This window comes from Scomber japonicus, chromosome 20 (genome assembly GCF_027409825.1).
Source record: "Scomber japonicus isolate fScoJap1 chromosome 20, fScoJap1.pri, whole genome shotgun sequence".
NCBI lineage: Eukaryota > Metazoa > Chordata > Actinopteri > Scombriformes > Scombridae > Scomber > Scomber japonicus.
In genome coordinates, this window is record NC_070597.1 from 1,586,315 (window position 1) to 1,611,550 (window position 25,236).

The window sequence follows — 25,236 nt, forward strand, 5'->3', positions numbered from 1 at the left end:
AGTGTACACCATCTATCCCATCGGAGCCACGTCTGCTGTCCAGGTACACTTCATCCTCTCTGGGACACAGTTAGAAGATGTTGGTTCAAAGATGAGTCCATCACCATGTGAAGACAGTTCAGGTTGATTCTACTAAACCAGCAGATATAACTGGAGGCTCTGTTGAAATGAACACGTTCCACCACTAGATGTCTCTGTTGTCTATTAGTTCCATCTAGTTGTATCCACAGACTGACTCTATGTCTGAGCTTTCAGCAGGACACAGACTACACATGAACCCTCACACTGTCACACAGTGGTGGAAAGTACAGTACATTTACTCAAGTACTGTACTTAAGGAAAATGTAGAGGTACTTGTACTTTACTGTAGTACAGTTTGAGATACTTGTACTTTACTGTAGTATTTCCATGTGATGCTACTTTCTACATGTCAGAGGGAAATATTGTACTTTCTACTCCACTACATTTATTTGGGTTAGGGTTTCAGATGATGATTTGACACAATGGACAATAACAAGATTTTGAATCTGTCGTTTTGTAACATGATGTGTCTCCCTTTTGTTGTGGCCACTTGAGTCAGGTCATAACAAGCCAGTGTTTGGTTTGTCTGTTCTGGGCTTCTGTAGAAACATGGTAGGCTCTGTGGAAGAGGACCTCTGTAGATATAGAGGTTCAGTCTATGCTGATATCACAACAATTCTTATTTTTAGGTTTTAATACACTAATAAAACCATTATTATGAATATTATATTAAATGTCCCCTTAATCTTACACACTGGTCCTTTAATGGGGCGATAATTTCCAAAATGACCACCAGCACACTTATTAGAGGGCCTGAATTTGGAGATTGAGACCAGAATGACTCGTTGAAAACAATGACTGACTCAGTATTTCTAGAGAGAAGTTGAGACTTGTTGAATAGGAGTCAGTTGGAGCAGCTAGCAGCTGTCAGTGACACTTTAAGGTGCTTCAGACTCAAGACGTGGCAGCTGCTGATTGGTTGAATATAGTTTTAGTAAAGGATCATATTTACTAATGAGTGTGTTTGTGTGTAGGTGTACTGTGACATGGACTCAGATGGAGGAGGCTGGACGGTGAGTTTTTGAACAGAAGTCATCAAGTCACAGCTGAGTGGTTTTCAGTATGAACACTTCCTGTTTGACCGTCATAATAACCCCCAGGTGTTCCAGAGGAGGATGGACGGCTCAGTGAACTTCTACAGGCCCTGGGATCAATACAAGACGGGCTTTGGTAGCGCTGCTGGAGAGTACTGGCTGGGTGAGAACAGTCATGTGACTTCATGAAACTCTCTGTTCATTAAAACAAACAAACTCTGACGTGACTTCATGTTTGTGTTTTCAGGCCTGGAGAGTCTCTTCCATCTGACTCAGAGGAAAAAGTTTGAGCTGCTGGTCGACATGGAGGACTTCAGTGGGAACAAAACATTTGCTCGTTACTCCTCGTTCTCCATCGAATCAGAGTCCCACGGATACAGACTGCATGTGTCTGGATTCACTGATGGAGGAGCAGGTCAGTTACTGTTAGCAGTTAGTACTTCTGTTTGTCTGATGTTTGGTTTCCACATGGAGACACTGAGGATTTCTGTCCTTATATTGGATTAATTGTGTGATTCCTTCAGCTAAAGACAGATTCACAAAGATTTTCAACTTAGTAACAACAAATCCTTGTTCTGCTCATGTTTTATTAATTACATGAAGCTTTGGTTTTTATAAACACATTTAAAGAGAAAATGTAAATGAGCCCCAGCAGGTTTCAGGTGTTTTTCATCCCTTCAACCTTTTACAGTTCTTGTCTACATGACATACTGCATGTTGTTATGTTACAGTAGCAGCAGCAGATGCAGTACTAGTAGTACTGGAAGTATTTGTACAAGTGGTGGCCATAGCAGTAGTACTGTATTAGTAGTGACAGTTGTAGTGTTAATAGTTATATAACATTATATAATATGGTGTCATTAGCAGCAGTGTTGTGATCATACACTTGTTGTTTTCTTGTGTTTCTGTAGGAGACTCCATGAATCATCACAATGGACAGAAGTTCTCCACCTTCGACAAAGACCAGGACTCTGACAACAGAAACTGTGCCAGACAGTTCCTGGGGGCGTTCTGGTACAACGGCTGTCACCGAGCAAACCCTAACGGCGTTTATCGCTGGGGGGCTGATGCCACTATCTTTGCTGTAGGAGTGGAGTGGAAACACTGGATGGGTCATGATTACTCCCTGAAGACCATCAGCATGAAGATTCGTCCTGTGCAGTAATTCTCCAGAACGAACAAACAGAATATCTGTTGATCTCTTTCTTTCTTTCTCTCTGATCTGATCTGTAACCTCACATATAAATCAAATAAAGATTTCCAGAATTAATAAAAGTCAGAGTGGAGTGTGTGTGTGTGAGCAGCTGCTGGGTGTAAAGTCTCTTTCTTCTGTTTCATCCTGACGGTTGACTCGTCTCTTCGATCGCCAGCGATGTGAAAAACAAACATCTGGAAGTGAAATGTAGAAAAATAATCCAGGTTCTCTTCTCTTAGAAATGTTACACCTAAAAACAAATATTTTATCCTTTATTAAAGTCTGAAAACCTTTTTAACTGTAAAATAAAAGTGAGATAAATGTAATTTGTTTTTAATACTTTTAAACACATTTTAGTTTCTGGAATGAAATCTGACCAAAAGAGACACTGCACTTTGAAAAAGATGTGGTTAATATTGTTTTCTAATCTAGAAATCTTTTATTTCATCTTTATTTTTAATTGTCATTTCACTGAATATATCATAGTGCATGAATATGGACAGAATCTCAAGATGCAGCCAGGGAAGAGAGAGTCCAGCTGGGGACCTCAGAATTGCTTCTCTGGTTTTTGTGGTTGATGTTGTTCTGTTGGACTCTACATGTGAAACGGTCAGGATGAGAGTCAGCACCTCCAAATCTGAGGCCATGGTGCTCTGCTGGAAAAAGGTGAACTGTCTCAAGGTTGGGATTGGGGGGGGGTTGCTGCCTCAAACAAAGGACAAAGGACTAAGTATCTGGGGGTCTTCTTTACATTGAGGGTTAGATGGAGCGTTAGGTTGACAGGTGGATGGGTGCAGCATCAGGTGGATGGGTGCAGCAACAGGTGGATGGGTGCAGCAACAGGTGGATGGGTGCAGCAACAGGTGGATGGGTGCAGCAACAGGTGGATGGGTGCAGCATCAGGTGGATGGGTGCAGCATCAGGTGGATGGGTGCAGCATCAGGTGGATGGGTGCAGCATCAGTAGTGATGACCGTCCTGGTGAAGAAAGAGCTGAGCCTGAAGGTGAAGCTCTCAGTTTAGCATTCAGTCTACATCCCAACCCTCACCTATGCTCACCAGCTTTGGGTAGTGACCCAAACAATGAGATAGTGGATACAAGCGGCCCAAATGAGTGTCCTCCGGAGACTGTCTGGGCTCAGCCTTAGAGATAGGGTCAGGAGTTCAGACATCCGGGAGAGGCTAGGAGTAGAGCGGCTGCTCCTTCACATGGAAAGGAACCAGCAGAGGTGGTTTGGGCTCCTGGTCAGGATCCTCCTGGACGCCCCCCTTTAGAGGAGTTCCAGGTATGTCCAACTGGGAGGAGACCCAGAACACACTGGAGGGATTAGATATCTCTGCTGGTCTGGGAACAGCTTGGGATCCTCCAGGAAGAGCTGATGAGCGTAGCTGGAGAGAAGGAGGTCTGAGTTTCACTGCTCAAAAATGTCCAAATACATGATGAGTGGAAAGATCAACTTTAAATTAAATTATCATTATTATATAAAATATTTTTATTCACAAATCTTTTTTTCTAAATTATCACCAAAAATGTGTTTTCCTTCATGATTTTATAAACTCTCAAATGTTTTTAAAACCAGAGTATATTCACAATTAATTATTACAATTTAACAATATCAATATTCTGAAACATTTACAACTCCATTTTTTAAAATTATATTTAAATGTATTTATTGTATTTTTCTTATATGTGTACAGTGTTTTTTTTACAGCTCTAAAATGCAAAAATGACTGAAATGTGACCCTGAAGCGTATGTAAGGGATAATAATTGAGTTGTGATGAAATGTTTATCAAATAATCAGAAGAAAAACAGTCTGATTATCTTCCTTGCACATAAAATCAACATTGTCAGTGAGGTACAGTTTGTCATCTCTTTGTGTGAATGAATGTTTGGTCACACAGGAAACCATCACCTATTTTATCTATCTGGATTTATTCTAAAGCGCTGTTATTCCTCTGCTGCCCCCTGGTGGCCAAAGTGAAGCACATACAGGCAGATACAAATATTATAGTTTTATTTCTCCAAAACGAAATAATTCCTAAACTTAAAGAATCTCCTTGTGTCTTATTTTCAGTGGTGGAAAGTAACAGAGTACATTTATCTGACAGCTGCAGTTGACACAATTAGAAAATGAGTCGATCAGCAGTTTGACTGTTAAAGGCCTGAATAAATTGATCTTTTTTCTTTCTGTGAAAACAAACAGTCAAAACAGGACGACCTGAAGTGAACTCTGTTAATCTGAAACAGCCCAGAAACATGAAAAACATTAGAAACTCTTCTCTGATTATCAAAGTATATGGTTCAACAACAAAAGACAGAAGCATGTGAAGCAAAAGAGAAGTTGAATAACTGAAGAATTTTGAAATTAAGTTAAATTGAGTGTTAATACACATATCACACCATGATCTTTTTTGGGAACATTAGATAGATCCCAATTTGGGACGCAGCTTTTGTTATGAGATAAATAACCACTCGAACCGTATTTGTATTTTCATACAGGGCAAATGTAACACAAAGTGCTTTACGTATTAAAAACATGTAAAAATTAGAATGACCCTAATAAAACAAAAGATAGAATACAATAAAGAAGTAATAAAACAAAGTCACTATCGAATAAAGTGTGTAACACCAGGGTTAGGGTAATGTGTGTGTTAGGTATTAAAAGGAAAACAAATATAAGAAGTAAAGGAAAGAATAAAACAACTACAGAGGAAATGTGATGAAGTCAAAGCAGACATAAAAGGTGGGTTGTGAATAAAAGGATATTCTAAGCAGTAAAACAGGCTAAAAGATAAAATAAAATACAGATTAATAAATAAAATAAAGTTCAATTAAAAAACAGATTTAAAAGGTAGATCTTTAGTTTGCTGTAAATCATGAAAAGATATTTTATTCTATTCATTTCTATTTTTCTCATAAGCCCATTTATGTCCTAACAGACCGACTATAGGGCAGAAACAAGAGGACAGCATGTAATCAGGAACACACCCACTCAAGGACATCATGTTTCCACTTGTTCAGCAAATAGTTTTATCAGTGTGAATCAGCAGCTGTTTAGTCATTTATTGATCTTTGGGGCATATATACAGTTAAGACACATCAGAGCATCCAGACTGACTGACATCAAGATTTTCATCAGATCCTCTCAGCAGAACTCTGACGATGAAGGTAAGTTTGTGACTTTATACACCTGACTGAATTAAAACTGATCAGTAGTTTCAGTCTGATTCTTTGAAGTAGTCTGTTTAAAAATCCCAAATTACAGTCAGTTGTTTTAAGAAGGTTGGAAGTGAATCTTCTCTGAGTTTAGTTTCATTTTATTTTGTGTGCTGCTGTGTTTCTGTTGCAGCTGGTTTCAGTCTTCCTCCTCCTCCTGGCTCCAGTGTTGACCTGCTGCTTACTGCTCGACCTCCCGCTGGACTGCAGTGACATCCATAACAATGACAACAGCCAACTCAGTGGAGTGTACACCATCTATCCCATCGGAGCCACGTCTGCTGTCCAGGTACACTTCATCCTCTCTGGGACACAGTTAGAAGATGTTGGTTCAAAGATGAGTCCATCACCATGTGAAGACAGTTCAGGTTGATTCTACTAAACCAGCAGATATAACTGGAGGCTCTGTTGAAATGAACCCGTTCCACCACTAGATGTCTCTGTTGTCTATTAGTTCCATCTAGTTGTATCCACAGACTGACTGTATGTCTGAGCTTTCAGCAGGACACAAACTACACATGAACCCTCACACTGTCACACAGTGGTGGAAAGTTACTCAGTACATTTACTCAAGTACTGTACTTAAGGACAATTTAGAGGTACTAGTACTTTACTGTAGTATTTCCATGTGATGCTACTATCTACATGTCAGAGGGAAATATTGTACTTTCTACTCCACTACATTTATTTGGGTTAGGGTTTCAGAAGAAGTTTTGACACAATGGATAATAACAAGATTTTGAATCTGTCGTTTTTTAACATGGTGTGTCTCCCTTTTGTTGTGTCCACTTGAGTCAGGTCATAACAAGCCAGTGTTTGGTTTGTCTGTTCTGGGCTTCTGTAGAAACATGGTAGTCTCTGTGGAAGAGGACCTCAGTAGATATAGAGGTTCATTCTATGCTAACATCACTACAATTCTTATTTTCAGGTTTTAATACACTAATAAAAACATTATTATGAATATTATAATCAATGTCTGACAATACGTCCCCTTAATCTTACACACTGGTTCTTTAATGGGGCAATAATTCCCAAAATGACCACCAGCGCACTTATTAGAGGGCCTGAATTTAGAGATTGAGACCAGAATGACTCGTTGAAAACAATGACTGACTCAGTATTTCTAGAGAGAAGTTGAGACTTGTTGAATAGGAGTCAGTTGGAGCAGCTAGCAGCTGTCAGTGACACTTTAAGGTGCTTCAGACTCAAGACGTGGCAGCTGCTGATTGGTTGAATATAGTTTTAGTAAAGGATCATATTTACTAATGAGTGTGTTTGTGTGTAGGTGTACTGTGACATGGACTCAGCAGGAGGAGGCTGGACGGTGAGTTTTTGAACAGAAGTCATCAAGTCACAGCTGAGTGGTTTTCAGTATGAACACTTCCTGTTTGACCGTCATAATAACCCCCAGGTGTTCCAGAGGAGGATGGACGGCTCGGTGAACTTCTACAGGCCCTGGGATCACTACAAGAAAGGCTTTGGTAACGCTGCTGGAGAGTACTGGCTGGGTGAGAACAGTCATGTGACTTCATGAAACTCTCTGTTCATTAAAACAAACAAACTCTGATGTGACTTCGTGTTTGTGTGTTTTCAGGCCTGGAGAGTCTCTTCCATCTGACTCAGAGCAGAAACATCGAGCTTCGTGTCGACATGGAGGACTTCAGTGGGAACAAAGCGTTTGCTCGTTACTCCTCGTTCTCCATCGAATCAGAGACGTACGGATACAGACTGCATGTGTCTGGATTCACTGATGGAGGAGCAGGTCAGTTACTGTTAGAAGTTAGTACTTCTGTTTGTCTGATGTTTGGTTTCCACATGGAGACACTGAGGATTTCTGTCCTTATATTGGATTATTTGTGTGATTCCTTCAGCAAAAGACAGATTCACAAAGATTTTCAACTCAGTAACAACAAATCTGTGTTCTGCTCATGTTTTATTAATTACATGAAGCTTTGGTTTTTATAAACACATTTAAAGGAAAGATGTAAATGAGCCCCAGCAGGTTTCAGGTGTTTTTATCCCTTCAACATTTTACAGTTCTTGTCTACATAACATACTGCATGTTGTTATGTTACAGTAGCAGCAGCAGATGCAGTACTAGTAGTACTGGAAGTATTTGTACAAGTGGTGGCCATAGCAGTAGTACTGTATTAGTAGTGACAGTTGTAGTGTTAATAGTTATATAACATTATATAATATGGTGTCATTAGCAGAAGTGTTGTGATCATACACTTGTTGTTTTCTTGTGTTTCTGTAGGAGACGGCCTGCTTTTTCACAACGGACAGAAGTTCTCCACCTTCGACAAAGACCAGGACTCTAACAGCAGCGTAAACTGTGCCAGAAAGTTCCTGGGGGCGTTCTGGTACAACGCCTGCCTCTCTACAAACCCTAACGGGGTTTATCGCTGGGGGGCTGATGCCACTATCCATGCTTTAGGAGTGGAGTGGTACCACTGGAAGGGTGACAACTACTCCCTGAAGACCATCAGCATGAAGATTCGTCCTGTGCAGTAATTCTCCAGAACGAACAAACAGAATATCTGTTGATCTCTTTCTTTCTTTCTCTCTGATCTAATCTGTAACCTCACATATAAATCAAATAAAGATTTCCAGCATGAATAAAAGTCAGAGTGGAGTTTAAGCAGCTGCTAGGTTTAAAGTCTTGTATCAAACAGTGAATTATGGAAATGAAGGAAAAAATAAAAAAAGATGTTCAAGAATTAATTATGTTTTTCCCACCATGAAATTAGAAACTTCAAAATGCAAAACTAAAAAAATTTTTTAAAATTGAAAATAGAAACGACTGATCAGATATCCTCAAAGACACAATAACACCACTCGATCCAGCACTAAAGATAAATAATGAATCTCTGTTCTTATTTATTGCCTGTTCTCTATGTTTAATGCTTTTCATTGTTACACACAGCAAATTAAAGTGAAAAGAAATGATAGATCATGAAGACCAACTTTGATTTGTTATCATTTATTTATTCAGTCTTTGGAAGAATTCACTATAACTGTTCATCAGAAGAAACTGTAGCTGTTATAAATGTTCTGATTTATATAAATTTTCTCTTTCACACACACACACACACACACACACACAGCGACAGTCTGAATCAGTTCATTCTCTGAACTTTTGTCCATCGCAGCATCGACTCCTGAATTTCTTCTGTTTCATCCTGACGGTCGACTCGTCTCTTCGATTGCGAGCGATGTGAAAAACAAACATCTGGAAGTGAAATGTAGAAAAATAATCCAGGTTCTCTTTTCTTAGAAATGTTACACCTAAAAACAAATATGTTATCCTTTATTAAAGTCTGAAAACCTTTTTATAAATGTAATCTGTTTTTAATTCTTTTAAACACATTTTAGTTTCTGGAATGAAATCTGACCAAAAGAGACACTGCACTTTGAAAAAGATGTAGTTAATATTGTTTTCTAATCTAGAAATCTTTTATTTCATCTTTATATTTAATTGTCATTTCACTGAATTTATCATAGTGCATAAATATGGACAGAATCTCAAGATGCAGCCGGGGAAGAGAGAGTCCAGCTTGGGGACCTCAGAATTGCTTCTCTGGTTTTTGTGGTTGATGTTGTTCTGTTGGACTCTACACGTGAAGCTGTCAGGATGAGAGTCAGCACCTCCAAATCTGAGGCCATGGTGCTCTGTTGGAAAAAGGTGGACTGCCTCAAGGTTGGGAGTGTGTGTGTGGGGGGGGCGTTAGATTGACAGGTGGATGGGTGCAGCATCAGGTGGATGGGTGCAGCAGCAGGTGGATGGGTGCAGCAACAGGTGGATGGGTGCAGCATCAGGTGGATGGGTGCAGCAACAGGTGGATGGGTGCAGCATCAGTAGTGATGACCGTCCTGTTGAAGAAAGAGCTGAGCCTGAAGGTGAAGCTCTCAGTTTAGCAGTCAGTCAACGTCCCAACCTTCACCTATGCTCACCAGCTTTGGGTAGTGACCCAAACAATGAGAAACACTGTTTTTCATAATTATTGATTTCTGTCACAACCAGAAATAGTAGGACCCCAGAGCAGACCACAGAGACGAGCAAACACACACAAGGTAAACTCAAAGGCAGGGTTTAATGACAAGGTGAGTGGGGCAGTGAGGGAGCAGTGGCTGGGTCTGGGGTAAGGCTTCCAGGGAAGGTTGGTGTGGCAAGGTCCAAACTGGGAAGGCAGTGCACAGGGAGCAGGATCCAAGGGGCAGAGGCAGGACACCAGCGGATGGGGTAGGCAAAACTGTATAGGGAACAGGAGAGAGCGGTTACAATAGAAGTAATCACACAATGCAAAAGACACAAGAAAACACGCTCTTCTGCCGAGCGTTACCACATGAGTAGCGGAACTATCTTGATGCTGCAGCTGTTGATTGAGATGAGTATCAGGTGTGCCAAACCTCCACCACTGAGCCCTGCCTCTGCCAATGGAAACACAGACAAACAGGGGAGGAGCACAAGGGGAGGAGACAAGACAGACAAGGAAACTCAGGAGGTCACAGCTGGGGCTTATAATATAACTTTTAATCAGAAGAAACTATAGCTGTTAAATTATAAATATTCTAACTTGCACACACTCACACCCATACACACACACACAAACACACACACACACACACACACACACACACAAACAAACACACACACACACACACACACACACACACACACACACACACACAAAAGCTCTGAACTTTTGTCCATCGCAGCATCGACTCCTGAGTTTCTTCTGTTTCATGTTTCATCCTGACAGTCTACTCGTGTCTTCGACCACGAGTGATGTGAAAAACAAAACAAAACCAGAAGGATATGTATCCATAGCTGAGATATTTAATAGAATACTGGCTTCAGTGTTTCTTGTTGTGCACCATTTTGCTGACATGATAAGATTGTTGATGTTTTATGATGGTATCCAGTTGATAAAATAATTAGAGCTGCAGCAGTCACATACAATAACAAGGTCAAAGGTCCATAGAAGCTTTAGTTGGAGGGTTTGTGGATCCTCCCCCAAGCAAATGTGATATTATATGATTAAAATCAATGCATTGTCACACAATTGTGGACTATTATCATTTGAATATTTATTTAAAAGTACACTGTGTGCAACCTACCAGATGCAGGATGGGATTGATCTTTAGCCTACAACAGCACTTTTTATTTCCTTGTTGGAATAAAAGCAACAACACATCATACTTTATGATCCAACTGATAAACATTTATACTGCCTATTAATATTTGACTTTTGTTCCAGGTTAAAGATCATTACTGTACATACAATTGAGATTGTTTGTGACTCAGCAGACCTTATAAACCTCCGGCTGTGAGTAACTTGTTCATTCGTCTCCTGGTTGGTTTCCTGGTTGAAGCTGCAGATTAATTTCACCCTCACTCATCGGCTTGATTCAGATTATTTTCAGCATCTAAAGGTAACGTAACCAACAGTTTTCATCATGTTTGTGTCTATGTGTGTTTAAATGATCTGATAACAGTAGAGATGGTAGTTATAGTCATGTGTTATGTTGCTTTATTGACTTCATTGGTGAATGAACGAAATAGAAGAAGAAAGTAATACAAATACAGTATTTATCAATATACTTACTGGTTGAAAGAAATCAAAAATGTCAGTAAAATAAATAATATTCCTGACATTAAAATACTGAGTGAAGTTTATAAAGAATGAAGAACACAGATATTTACAGTCACTATCAGGCACTCCTGAGAGTTTGAGCCAGTAGCTAAGTTTACAGGAATTTGCTAGATTTTAATACACATTACCAACTAATGAAGCAGAGGAGAGGACAGAGAAGCTAACACCAACTTACATGACAGTAAAACATAGTAGACACTTAACATAGTTTCACTGTGTCTACACGAGACATTCAGGTTGTAAGAATTTGTCCTCTCAAATAGTTTTTTGATAGAATTATGAGTTATTGTTGAAAATCATTTATCCAGAAACATTACTGATATTAGAGTAGGTATTATAAGGAGACAGTGTTCAATGCTGTCCACACAAGAGTTCAATTTGAATTATGAATGTTATTAATCTTAATTATACATTTGAGAGGTTCCAAGGTTATGGCTAGTGAATGATAAACATGCATTATCTGTTGTGTAGTTGTAGAGATCTGATAAAAATTTGAGATGAGTGTCACCTGAGAAGCTGCGAGTCAAATTAAAGGTACAGCAGCTTTGTCCTGAATTGCTGATTGAAGTTACAAATTATGAAAGAACAAGTTTAAGCAAGTTGATGAAGGTTTTGCAGTTAACTTGCTTGTTCACTGGGGCTGCTTCTCACAGACGATGGAGTTTGATGTCCAGAGATGAGAAGCTGGAGTCTGGAGCTTGTAATTATGAGTTGGCCGGTTAGGATTTCAAAAGTTTACATTGGAGGAGAGCTCCTGGTTTATGCTCCCTTAGTCCTGATCCTTAACTCATGACTCAATATTTTGAGGTTTCCTATTGTTCTAAATCACATCTTCACACTACCACAATGCAAGCTTTCAACTGGCACTGTAGAAAGAAAGACAAGAAAAACAGTCAGCAACCAAGAACCACAGAGTCTCAGATAAGAAACTAATTTATTGTGTGTGTTCTGATAAATATTTGTCCTGTTACTTATTGTTGTTTGCCCTTTGAACAGTTGTTTAGTAAATCATTTATGTCCTAAAAGTCAGAGTTCACAATAAGATTAGAGTCAATGTCAGCTAATCTCTGTGTGTGATTGGCTCTCAAAGGTGAGCTATGAAAGCCAATGGTGAAGGTTTATCCAAGAGGTATCATCCATTCACACTGGGGTATGAATCGGTCTTTCTATCTTGCTGTATCTTCTAGTTTGAAGGATAAAAGGTAGTTTTGGTCAGTGATCTGGTTTAGTGACCATGCTTCAAGGTGTTTAGATGATCAGTGAGGAGTTGGGAACCCTCACTGTAACAGGTGTGTGTTGGACCCAAATTCAGTACACCAGATAACAGGATTAGTTGGTAATGACTTCAGCAGGTTAAGATAAGATAATAAATTCTTTTATTAGTCCCATGATGGGGAAATGTACAATATTGCAGCAGTAAAGCAGACAGTAAAAAAGCATAAATGAAAAGAATAAAAAACAATAATTAATAAATACACAAGCAATAAAAAACAATAATAGTAAAAAAAAAAAAGGTTCAGAGGCAAACAGATGAGTAGCAACACAGTTCAGTGTAATGTTAAGGTAAAGAGTGTCTGTGGGCTTGGGAAGAATCAGAGGGCCCAGACTGGGGAAGCCAAACCGACCAGTGGATGAGTGGAGCGAGGTGAATACGCTCACACACACAATAGTTCAGTTGGGGACAGGTAGACTGACATGTTGACCAGGTAAGGGTCTCTAAAGCACAGGAATCCACAGCTAAGAAGACAGGGACTGTGTCTCAAATGGAGCACTTACGTGAGTGCACCAGAATGTAGTGCAGAGTGCGCACTGAGCACTTACCTCTGTAGTGCACACTGTCGTGGGTAAGTATTGTCTCAAATGGAGCACTGGCGTTTAGCACTTAGCGGAAGTGACGGGCTAACATTTGATCGCGATTCTCCGACCCGCGAAAATATTGACATTATTGACATCTGAAAACTGGGCAAAAAGTCCCTCCCCTTCCGCTACGTAGGCAAAATGGCGTCCGTTTAGTGTGAGTAGTGTCCATCATCTCTCACTGGATTTTTTGTCCGTTATGAGTGCACCATCCGGGTACTTTCAGAGCACTGAGTTTTCGCTTGTTCTTCAGTGTGAACGCACTATGCCCTAAAACATAGTGCTTGAAGTGTGCAAGTGCGCCATTTGAGACACAGCCATGGAATATGTTGGTGTCAGAGGAGATGAACTGGTGGACTACTTTCAGCCAGGTCTGACCTAATGACCTAATGCCTAATGCTAACCTTAACCCTACAGATCTTAACCTCATGGTAAACAGTTAACATTGTGAGAAGAGTCTCTTTTGTCCCAGTAATGGAGCAGAGTCCCCACAATGTAGGTGGATGTCAGGTTTGGGAACACACACACAAGTCATGTTAACAGGAACACACACAAAGACATCATGTTTCCACTTGTTCAGAAAATAGTTTTATCAGTGTGAAGCAGCAGCTGTTCAGTCATTTATTAATATTTGTGATATTAATACAGTTCAGACACATCAGAGCATCCAGACTGACTGACATCAAGATTTTCATCAGATCCTCTCAGCAGAACTCTGATGATGAAGGTAAGTTTGTGACTTTACACACCTGACTGAATTAATATGAACAAATGTCTGTGGTGATAAAAGAGTTTCTACAACTTAATTTTCTGTATTTTCTCTGCACCTTTAAAATTTCACAATGTGATTCTGTTTTAAAATCCACAAAATCCCAAAATACAATCAGTTGTTTCAACAAAATTTGACGTGAATCTTCTCTGAGTTTAGTTTTATTTTATTTTGTGTGTGCTGCTGTGTTTCTGTTGCAGCTGGTTTCAGTCTTCCTCCTCCTCCTGGCTCCAGTGTTGACCTGCTGCTTACCTCTCGTCCTCCCGCTGGACTGCAATGACATCCATAACAATGACAACAGCCAACTCAGTGGAGTGTACACCATCTATCCCATCGGAGCCACGTCTGCTGTCCAGGTACACTTCATCCTCTCTGGGACACAGTTAGAAGATGTTGGTTCAAAGATGAGTCCATCACCATGTGAAGACAGTTCAGGTTGATTCTACTAAACCAGCAGATATAACTGGAGGCTCTGTTGTAATGAACACGTTCCACCACTAGATGTCTCTGTTGTCTATTAGTTCCATCTAGTTGTATCCACAGACTGACTGTATGTCTGAGCTTTCAGCAGGACACAAACTACACATGAACCCTCACACTGTCACACAGTGGTGGAAAGTTACTCAGTACATTTACTCAAGTACTGTACTTAAGGAAAATTTAGAGGTACTAGTACTTTACTGTAGTACAGTTTGAGGTACTTGTACTTTACTGTAGTATTTCCATGTGATGCTACTTTCTACATGTCAGAGGGAAATATTGAACTTTCTACTCCACTACATTTATTTGGGTTAGGGTTTCAGATGAAGTTTTGACACAATGGATAATAACAAGATTTTGAATCTGTCGTTTTTTAACATGGTGTGTCTCCCTTTTGTTGTGGCCACTTGAGTCAGGTCATAACAAGCCAGTGTTTGGTTTGTCCGTTTTGGACTTCTGTAGAAACATGGTAGGCTCTGTGGAAGAGGACCTCTGTAGATATAGAGGTTCATTCTATGCTAACATTACTACAATTCTTATTTTCAGGTTTTAATACACTTATAAAAACATAATTATAAATATTATAATCAATGTCTGACAATACGTCCCCTTAATCTTACACACTGGTCCTTTTAATGGAGCAATAATTTCCAAAATAACCACCAGCACACTTATTAGAGGGCCTGAATTTGGAGATTGAGACCAGAATGACTCGTTGAAAACAATGACTGACTCAGTATTTCTAGAGAGAAGTTGAGACTTGTTGAATAGGAGTCAGTTGGAGCAGCTAGCAGCTGTCAGTGACACTTTAAGGTGCTTCAGACTCAAGACGTGGCAGCTGCTGATTGGTTGAATATAGTTTTAGTAAAGGATCATATTTACTAATGAGTGTTTGTGTGTAGGTGTACTGTGACATGGACTCAGCAGGAGGAGGCTGGACGGTGAGTTTTTGAACAGAAGTCATCAAGTCACAGCTGAGTGGTTTTCAGTATGAACACTTCCTGTTTGACCGTCATAATAACCCCCAGGTGTTCCAGAGGAGGATGGACGGCTCGGTGAACTTCTACAGGCCCTGGGATCACTACAAGAAGGGCTTTGGTAGCGCTGCTGGAGAGTACTGGCTGGGTGAGAACAGTCATGTGACTTCATGAAACTCTCTGTTCATTAAAACAAACAAACTCTGATGTGACTTCATGTTTGTGTGTTTTCAGGCCTGGAGACTCTCTTCCATCTGACTCTGAGGAAAAAGTTTGAGCTGCTGGTCGACATGGAGGACTTCAGTGGGAACAAAGTGTTTGCTCGTTACTCCTCGTTCTCCATCGACCCAGAGTCCCACGGATACAAACTGCATGTGTCTGGATTCACTGATGGAGGAGCAGGTCAGTTACTGTTAGCAGTTAGTACTTCTGTTTGTCTGATGTTTGGTTTCCACATGGAGACACTGAGGATTTCTGTCCTTATATTGGATTAATTGTATTAAGTATTTGTACAAGTGGTGGCCATAGCAGTAGTACTGTATTAGTAGTGACAGTTGTAGTGTTAATAGTCATATAACATTATATAATATGGTGTCATTAGCAGCAGTGTTGTGATCATACACTTGTTGTTTTCTTGTTGTTTTCTGTAGGAGACTCCCTGAGTCGTCACAACGGACAGAAGTTCTCCACCTTCGACAAAGACCAGGACTCCTACAGCGGTAACTGTGCCAGACTGTACCTGGGGGCGTTCTGGTACAAAGACTGTTACGATTCAAACCCTAACGGGGTTTATCGCTGGGGGGCTGATTCCACTATCAATGCTGTAGGAGTGGAGTGGTACCACTGGAAGGGTCATAACTACTCCCTGAAGACCATCAGCATGAAGATTCGTCCCGTGCAGTAATTCTCCAGAACGAACAAACAGAATATCTGTTGATCTCTTTCTTTCTTTCTCTCTGATCTAATCTGTAACCTCACATATAAATCAAATAAAGATTCCCAGCATGAATAAAAGTCAGAGTGGAGTTTGTGTGTGAGCAGCTGCTGGGTGTAAAGTCTTGTATCAAACAGCGATTTTAAAATTTTACTCGTAATGTATTATTGTTACATTGGCGGTTTTACAACTTCTGAGTAATTCTCCCCCAGGTTGAGTTTTTCAGAGTCGTCTCTGTCAGTTGTAGCTGGGTCCCAGCAGAGGAAGCTTCTGACCCTCTTTGGCCTCGAAGAAGGTGAAGGACAGAGTGATGGTGTCCACTCGCACCATCCTTGGGTCCTCGTCAAACTATGGGTCGATGTAGAAGAAGACGGGACAGAATATGAATATACAGCTGGAAATGTGAAGAATATGTGTCCCTTAATGCAAAGTAACAGTATATAAATGCTATAAATTAAAGCAGTTTAAAAGTATTTTCTGATTTCATATTTCATTATTAAAGGATTAGGGTTATAATGACTTCAAAAATATCAAATAAAGACTCACAAAGAGCTGAATGTGAAAGAGGAGAGATTTAAGTCTTAATTTCATCACAACTCAATATAATCATCTGCAGGGATTCAAATCAATGAAAAATGTCCATCACAACCTGCAGCCTATCATTTGTTTTGAATTATTCAATGGATAATATGAATTACTGTAACCTCAATTACAATTAAAACTGCAAGCAGCGTTAACGGGTCTTCGCACCCTTTGCACCTTGGGCTGCACTGCAGTCTGCAGGTTTGCACAGCGGGCACGTCGATGTCTTTGCATCCGGGGTTTCATTGAACATTGTGTGATGGGGTTAAACGACACTTCCTGTGTTAACTATGTGGCGCTAGAGAACACCCACCAATCATATGTCAAAGTTTCTAGATCCGCCCCTACAGCCTTTTAAGATAAGATCATCCTGTATTAGTCTATGATGGGGAAATTACATATATAGAAGGAAAGTGAGTCGAAATCCACATGTGAATTTACATTTGGATGTTTCAGATTCATCAGACTTCAAGTCTTTATTATAATGTTGAATAGACAGAAACAAGTGACTTTTATATGAGTTTTATACACTGAAACATCACAACCTTTACAGAGAGTAAACACATCCTGAAGAGTAACATGACACCATCTGACCTGACTGACTTTCCCCGTTAGACCAGTCAGACTTTGTACTTTGATACGAGTGAACTTGAACTGTCATTTTCCATCAGTGATTTAATGAGGAAACAGCAGCCTGCACACACACAGGACCAATGAAGAAGAGTTTAAGGTGTCTGTAACACAACACCCAACAGGTACAAGGAAACTAATAATGTCACGCACTGAGCTTGGTTTTCCCCCACTTACCATCAGAAAGACATTCTTGATTTATTGCCAGACACACACAAACAGAATTATTGTTTTTTCTAGTTACATCCTTATTCCTGTTTTGACAGCAGTTTCTGTCTTTAATCAGACATCAGAAACATCAGTCTTAACAATCCTTCACAATCCTTTCTGATTCACCTCATTTACCTCACAAATTTACTAGCTGCATCATAAACCATATTTTTGCTTTATGATAATAATGCAGTACTTGAATGCTTGTTTGACATGAAACTTTTTCCACACTTATTTCTGAAGTATAGAAGCATATACCAGCCTTGTTTACAATAGCTTCACTTTGTCCTGCTGTCTTGGTTCATATGAGTTATACTAACCTGTGGAGTTTCACACATTCAGGGTTTCTCACTATTCTTGTTATTGAAGCACAGATGCTGGCACAGACAGTGTTGGCAATGATTCATACAAAACAACACTGATGCATGCGAATGAGGATACAGAAATGTCAGCCTTACCGTCACCTGGTAGTCTTCTTCCTGGAGACATAATAAAATGAATGATTGCCAAAGTGACCTTACCCACAGTGTTGTGGCATTATTAACACTATTATTTTGAACAGTGATTTGAAACAGTTTTGGAAAGTACAAACAAATGATGTTGTCCTGTTGACTGCTGACAATAAGTTCATCCAAAAAAAAACAGTCCTGTGTTTTGCTCTGGAGTGCGAATGGTCAATCCATAGATTTTTCCCTATTGAAGTCCTTGTATTCAGACTGGAAGGGTAGTCGTCCCTGTCATTGTTAGATAGTTAAAATTAACAGTAAAAGTAACAGATTGATGTTCCCTCATCTTCCGGTAGATCGGCATTTGGTGCAGAGTCAAGTGGACCGAGACCACCTTTTTTTGGAGGTCTCGGTCCGCTTGATTTAGTGCGCACCCGAGTGTGATTGATGCTTTCACACCAACGAAAGCAACTGCATAAAAACAACTGCATAAAAACAGTTTTTCAATCTGTTTGTCTGTGTTTTTATTGTCCTATAACATCTGCCTGAGGGCAGCAAGTCAAACAGATTGTGTCACAGGTGGTATGGGTCCTTGAGGATGCTGTGGGCTTTTTTTGAGACAGTGGGAGCTGTAGAGATCTTCCAGAGAGGGGAGAGGGCAAACCTGGGCGGTGGTGACAACCCTCTGGAGACTTTTCCTCTCTGCTACTGTGCAGCTGGCAAACCACACACAGATGCAGTAGATCAGTACGCTCTCTATGGAGCAGCGGTAGACGGACACAAGCAGTTCCTGTGTCAGGTGGTTCATCCTGAGGATCTTCAGGAAGTAGAGTCTGGCTGGTGTTAAATGCAGAGCTGGTCTACAAAGAGCAGCCTTACATAGCTCCCCTGCTGCTCTAGGTGGGTCAGAGCAGTGTGGAGAGTCTACCGGCTACTGATGGTGGGCTTTTTTGGCAGCAGGACTATTACAGAGGCGGAACGGTGGACTGGGATAGGGACAGAACTGTCACTGTTGGTTAATGATTGTTATTAACTTGTGTATCTTTTTAACATAATTTGCACATCACTTTGTAGAGGAAACAATAGATTTGTGACAATATATAGCCAAAGGTTGAACATGTGTGTAAAATAAATTGGTACAAAGTAACATTGACCTAATAATGTATTGGTGCCATATTGACCCAAACTGGGTAAAATTCTATGACTGGTAATGTGTGGGAGTCTCTCAACTGCTGAAATGACTTTAAAGTGTTACCATCATATAGGTCGTCAATCTTGATGATATTCTTCTGGGCCCACACTTTAAAGCCCAGGTCCTTCTGCACAAAATCTAAGGATGGGTTAGACATGATAGGGGTAAGTGGAGATAAGGAGGTGACTTGCCCTATATAACGGTTAATTTTGCTCCAAATATTAACTGAGTGAATAATAATCGGGTTGTCTGTGTATTTCTTTAGAGTTTTGTTATTAAAACAATACGGGATATGCGATAAATCTTTTATATTTAGGATGGGTTTTTCTATTTGTGTCCAGGAGAGGGTCTCTTCATCTTCAGACCAGTAGAACAATGGTCTTACTTGGGCAGCCCAGTAATATAACTGCATATCTGGAAGTCCCAGGCCCCCTCTTTTAATTTCATTCTTTATTGTTAAAACATCAGTTATAATTATTATCAGTGATCTGTAAACTCTGTCAGCATGAAGTCTATTCTTTTGTCTCCACCCACAAACCCAGAGACACACAGCACACCTGCCATTGTCTGCCAGACAATACGCCCACTACCTGCTCACACTGGTGAGGTTCAGGCATGAGGAGTGGTTAGGTAGGATTAGGTAGAATCTTTGGGATATAAATACAGCTCAGACACATCAGAGCATACAGACTGAGTGATATCAAGATTTTCTTCACATCACCTCAGCAGAACTCTGACGATGAAGGTAAGTTTGAGACTTTATACACCTGACTGAATTCATGTTGATCAGGCCTTTCAGTTTGTTAGAGGATGTGTTGACTAGGGATCCATAATCATTTCAATTTTGATTTTAAGAGAAACAGTTGCTTAAAGTACGGGTTCACAGTTTTGAAAGTGTTTTAAACCAGCAGTCAGGAGCCTAAATGAACACTGAAGCAATTGTTCTGTGTGTAATGATTCCTCCTGTTCATACTGACCATTAGATCCTTCATAATGTTTGCAATGGAAGTGATGGAGGACTAAATCCACAGTCCTCCTTCTGTGGAAACATGGATTTAAAAGTTGATGTGAAGCTAATATGAAGCTTCAGCGTCCAAATGAGTCAAATCTTCATCTTCTATGTTTCAACGTTACAGTGTTTTTAGTAGCAAAGTCTTTTTGTTACTATACTTCCACCACAGCTCAACAGGAAACACTAAGAGGGAATTTACTGCTAGAAAGACTGTAAATGTGTCAGATATCACTTGATATGACTAACTCAGACTGCTGAAGCTCAATAGAAGCTGATCATCTACTTTAAATGACTGTGTGACTCACTGTGATACAGTCCTCCATCACTGAACACTGGAAACACATTTGAAGGAGATCTTTTAATAGTCAGTATGAACAGGAGGAATGATTACAGAGAGGAAAACCTCTCTCACTGCTCATATGAACTGAACTGTTCTTTAACATCTTCTGTTTCATGTGTGCTGCTGTGTTTCTGTTGCAGCTGGTTTCAGTCTTCCTCCTCCTCCTGGCTCCAGTGTTGACCTGCAGCTACCGTCTGTATCTCCCGCTGGACTGCAGTGACATCCGTAACAATGATAAAAGCCGACCCAGTGGAGTGTACACCATCAATCCCATCGGAGCCACGTCTGCTGTACAGGTACACTTCATCCTCTCTCTCCCTGTCCTGTACTAATAAATAAAGGCGTCTATGCCAACAAAATCTTTAAAAAATAATAATAATAACTGTGAAACAGAAAGAAAGCAGCATCGTCAAATCATACAAGACAATAAGTCAAACAGCAAAAAGCAATAAAATATACGTCACCAAAACCTGCACTGCAAAAACAGATGGACCACAACTCAGTTCAGTTTTCAATAGTTGTATTAAATCAAGCAAGAAAAGAAATGTAGGTGTGTGTGAGTGTTTTCATGTGAAAGAGTCCTAGAGTCTGTTTGAATCAAAACTCATCAGCGTCTGTATTCACAGCTCACTAATCACTGCTACCAAGCAGCATCTTGTGGTCTTATTGATTTTACCAAAGATTTAACTGCTTTTAATTTGAAACAGATACAGGAAGTGGTGGCATTCCGCCAACCAATGGTATAACTTCATCACTCAGTCAGTTCGTCTGATATTCCAGTGCTTTGCATTGTGGGACACAGTAGGTGAGGTAGACTGGTCAGATGCATACTGGAGAGTATTGTTGGCATTCTGCACATGTTGCTTTTGTTAGCATACTGCATGCTAACAAGCTTTTTGGACCATTTTGGCTGCAAGGGACAAATTTCATACATTTGACTCAGTAATGACACTTCAAATCAAAGCTTGATAGGAATCAAATGGTTTTATCAGCACATGCCTTATTTAATCATTTAGACAGAGTGAATTTGACATTCTACATTCATTTTTTTTGCATTTAAAAAACAAATTTTAGTATAACTATCTGAAATCCTTTGTTTAAAAACACATCAACTAGGGATTAATCAAGGAGGGAGGTACATTTCAGACCAATCATATCAAGGAAATGCTACTACTGAGTCCAATAAAGTAAGGATGAGTCTACACATTGAAAAACTCTAGACTTCAGATCACTTCATCATTGATGAACCTGACAAAGATGATTATATCATTTTGAAACAGTACTTTACCTTAAAAATCATTAATTGTCTGTTAGTGTCAGCAGACAGAAGTCAACATAAAACTCCTGAAGAAACTGTGACTGGGAAACAGACACATTATTCCTCCTCCTGACACTCTGGAGACGAGCTTTATGTTTTACTATGAGTTGGGTTCACTGACGTGGACTTTACGATGCAATCTGATGCTGCTGAAGCTGGTGTATCTCTCCTCCACTGAACAACAACACTGGAGGCTCTGAGACACACTAATAGATTTCCTGGAGGTTGCATCTTATTAAAAGTAATATTTTTTAAATGACCACCAGCACACTTATTAGAGGGCCTGAATTTAGAGATTGAGACCAGAATGACTCGTTGAAAACAACGACTGACTCAGTATTTCTAGAGAGAAGTTGAGACTTGTTGAATAGGAGTCAGTTGGAGCAGCTAGCAGCTGTCAGTGACACTTTAAGGTGCTTCAGACTCAAGACGTGGCAGCTGCTGATTGGTTGAATATAGTTTTAGTAAAGGATCATATTTACTAATGAGTGTGTTTGTGTGTAGGTGTACTGTGACATGGACTCAGCAGGAGGAGGCTGGACGGTGAGTTTTTGAACAGAAGTCATCAAGTCACAGCTGAGTGGTTTTCAGTATGAACACTTCCTGTTTGACCGTCATAATAACCCCCAGGTGTTCCAGAGGAGGATGGACGGCTCGGTGAACTTCTACAGGCCCTGGGATCACTACAAGAAGGGCTTTGGTAGCGCTGCTGGAGAGTACTGGCTGGGTGAGAACAGTCATGTGACTTCATGAAACTCTCTGTTCATTAAAACAAACAAACTCTGATTTGACTTCATGTTTGTGTGTTTTCAGGCCTGGAGAATCTCTTCCATCTGACTCGGAGGAAAAAGGTCGAGCTTCGCATCGACATGGAGGACTTCAGTGGGAACAAAGTGTTTGCTCGTTACTCCTCGTTCTCCATTGAATCAGAGACGTATGGATACAAACTGCATGTGTCTGGATTCAATAATGGAGGAGCAGGTCAGTTACTGTTAGCAGTTAGTACTTCTGTTTGTCTGATGTTTGGTTTCCACATGGAGACACTGAGGATTTCTGTCCTTATATTGGATTATTTGTGTGATTCCTTCAGCTAAAGACAGATTCACAAAGATTTTCCGCTCAGTACCAACAAATCTGTGTTCTGCTCATGTTTTATTAATTACATGAAGCTTTGGTTTTTATAAACACATTTAAAGAAAAATGTAAATGAGCCCCAGCAGGTTTCAGGTGTTTTTATCCCTTCAACCTTTTACAGTTCTTGTCTACATGACATACTGCATGTTGTTATGTTACAGTAGCAGCAGCAGATGCAGTACTAGTAGTACTGGAAGTATTTGTACAAGTGGTGGCCATAGCATTAGTACTGTATTAGTAGTGACAGTTGTAGTGTTAATAGTTATATAACATTATATAATATGGTGTCATTAGCAGCAGTGTTGTGATCATACACTTGTTGTTTCTTGTGTTTCTGTAGGAGACTCCCTGAGTTATCACAACGGACAGAAGTTCTCCACCTTCGACAAAGACCAGGACTCTCACAGCAGCGCTAACTGTGCCAGACTCAGGCTGGGGGCGTTCTGGTACAACGCCTGTGTCTATACAAACCCCAACGGCGTTTATCGCTGGGGGGCTGATGCCACTATCAGTCATGTAGGAGTGGACTGGTACCACTGGAAGGGCAGTAACTACTCCCTGAAGACCATCAGCATGAAGATTCGTCCTGTGCAGTAATTCTCCAGAACGAACAAACAGAATATCTGTTGATCTCTTTCTTTCTTTCTCTCTGATCTAATCTGTAACCTCACATATAAATCAAATAAAGATTTCCAGCATGAATAAAAGTCGGAGTGGAGTGTGTGTGTGAGCAGCTGCTGGGTGTAAAGTCTTGTATCAAACAGTGAATTATGGAAATGAAGGAAAAAATTAAAAAAAAGATTTTCAAGAATTAATTATGTTTTTCCCACCATGAAATTAGAAACTTCAAAATGCAAAACTAAAAAGATTTTTTAAAATTGAAAATAGAAACGACTGATCAGATATCCTGACAGACACAATAACACCACTCAATCCAGCACTAAAGATAAATAATGAATCTCTGTTCTTATTTATTGCCTGTTCTCTATGTTTAATGCTTTTCATTGTTACACACAGCAAATTAAAGTGAAAAGAAATGATAGATCATGAAGACCTACTTTGATTTGTCATCATTATTTATTCAGCTTTTGGAAGGATTCACTATAACTGTTCATCAGAAGAAACTGTAGCTGTTATAAATGTTCTGATTTATATACATTTTCTCTCTCACTCGACTCCTGAATTTCTTCTGTTTCATCCTGACGGTCGACTCGTCTCTTCGATCGTGAGCGATGTGAAAAACAAACATCTGGAAGTGAAATGTAGAAAAATAGAGACACTGCACTTTGAAAAAGATGTGGTTAATATTGTTTTCTAATCTAGAAATCTTTTATTTTATCTTTATATTTAATTGTCATTCCACTGAATTTATCATAGTGCATAAATATAGACAGAATCTCAAGATGCAGCCGGAGAAGAGAGAGTCCAGCTGGGGACCTCAGAATTGCTTCTCTGGTTTTTGTGGTTGATGTTGTTCTGTTGGACTCTACATGTGAAACGGCCAGGATGAGAGTCAGCACCTCCAAATCTGAGGCCATGGTGCTCTGCTGGAAAAAGGTATACTGCCCCCTCAGGGTTGGGAGTGTGTGTGTGTGTTGAAGGGGGGGGGGGTTGCTGCCTCAAACAAAGGATTTTAAGTATCTGTGGGTCTTCTTCCGCCTCCCTGCTCCAGCGGTGGTGTCAGCTGGTTGATGTGGGGGAGGAGGGGAGGAGAGGTGGCTTCCCTCTGATTGGTCCATCCGTGGAGTTGCTAGGGCAACCTGGAGCTCGGATTTGACGCTAGAGACGTCCGTCATGACGTGGGCGTGACCGTGTCACTCTTTGCATGACGTCATCATTAAAGAACATTTAAAACAGCCTGTTAAAAATGTCCAAATACATGATGAGTGGAAAGATCAACTTTAAATTAAATTATCATTATTATATAAAATATTTTTATTCACAAATCTTTTTTTTAAATTATCACCAAAAATGTGTTTTCCTTCATGATTTTATAAACTCTAAAAGGTTTTTAAAACCAGAGTATATTCACAATTAATTATTACAATTTAACAATATCAATATTCTGAAACATTTACAACTCCATTTTTTAAATTATATTTTAATGTATTTATTGTATTTTTCTTATATGTGTACAGTGGTTTTTTTTTTTTACAGCTCTAAAATGCAAA

General features: G+C 39.9%; 4 protein-coding genes across 4 annotated transcripts; all 4 read left to right on the forward strand.

The window, feature by feature from the left end:
* Positions 1 to 1,052: 1,052 nt before the first annotated feature.
* On the forward strand, positions 1,053 to 2,321 carry LOC128381615 (microfibril-associated glycoprotein 4-like). The gene is made up of 4 exons (XM_053341662.1): positions 1,053 to 1,094; positions 1,182 to 1,278; positions 1,363 to 1,530; positions 2,027 to 2,321. Exons 1-4 carry the CDS (start codon positions 1,068 to 1,070, stop codon positions 2,278 to 2,280), a joined length of 546 nt encoding a protein of 181 aa, XP_053197637.1. The 5' UTR covers positions 1,053 to 1,067; the 3' UTR covers positions 2,281 to 2,321.
* Positions 2,322 to 5,440: 3,119 nt separating this feature from the next.
* On the forward strand, positions 5,441 to 8,151 carry LOC128381623 (microfibril-associated glycoprotein 4-like). Its single transcript, XM_053341668.1, has 6 exons — positions 5,441 to 5,479; positions 5,661 to 5,816; positions 6,813 to 6,851; positions 6,939 to 7,035; positions 7,122 to 7,289; positions 7,785 to 8,151. The coding sequence occupies exons 1-6, from the start codon at positions 5,474 to 5,476 to the stop codon at positions 8,039 to 8,041; spliced, it is 723 nt and encodes a 240-aa protein (XP_053197643.1). The 5' UTR covers positions 5,441 to 5,473; the 3' UTR covers positions 8,042 to 8,151.
* Positions 8,152 to 13,747: 5,596 nt separating this feature from the next.
* LOC128381624 (microfibril-associated glycoprotein 4-like) lies at positions 13,748 to 16,674 on the forward strand. Its single transcript, XM_053341669.1, has 6 exons — positions 13,748 to 13,768; positions 14,011 to 14,166; positions 15,193 to 15,231; positions 15,319 to 15,415; positions 15,502 to 15,669; positions 15,918 to 16,674. The coding sequence occupies exons 1-6, from the start codon at positions 13,760 to 13,762 to the stop codon at positions 16,169 to 16,171; spliced, it is 723 nt and encodes a 240-aa protein (XP_053197644.1). The 5' UTR covers positions 13,748 to 13,759; the 3' UTR covers positions 16,172 to 16,674.
* Positions 16,675 to 20,000: 3,326 nt separating this feature from the next.
* Positions 20,001 to 23,772, forward strand: LOC128381806 (microfibril-associated glycoprotein 4-like). The gene is made up of 6 exons (XM_053341840.1): positions 20,001 to 20,006; positions 20,754 to 20,909; positions 22,436 to 22,474; positions 22,562 to 22,658; positions 22,745 to 22,912; positions 23,406 to 23,772. The coding sequence occupies exons 1-6, from the start codon at positions 20,001 to 20,003 to the stop codon at positions 23,660 to 23,662; spliced, it is 723 nt and encodes a 240-aa protein (XP_053197815.1). The 3' UTR covers positions 23,663 to 23,772.
* The last annotated feature ends 1,464 nt before the right edge of the window (positions 23,773 to 25,236 follow it).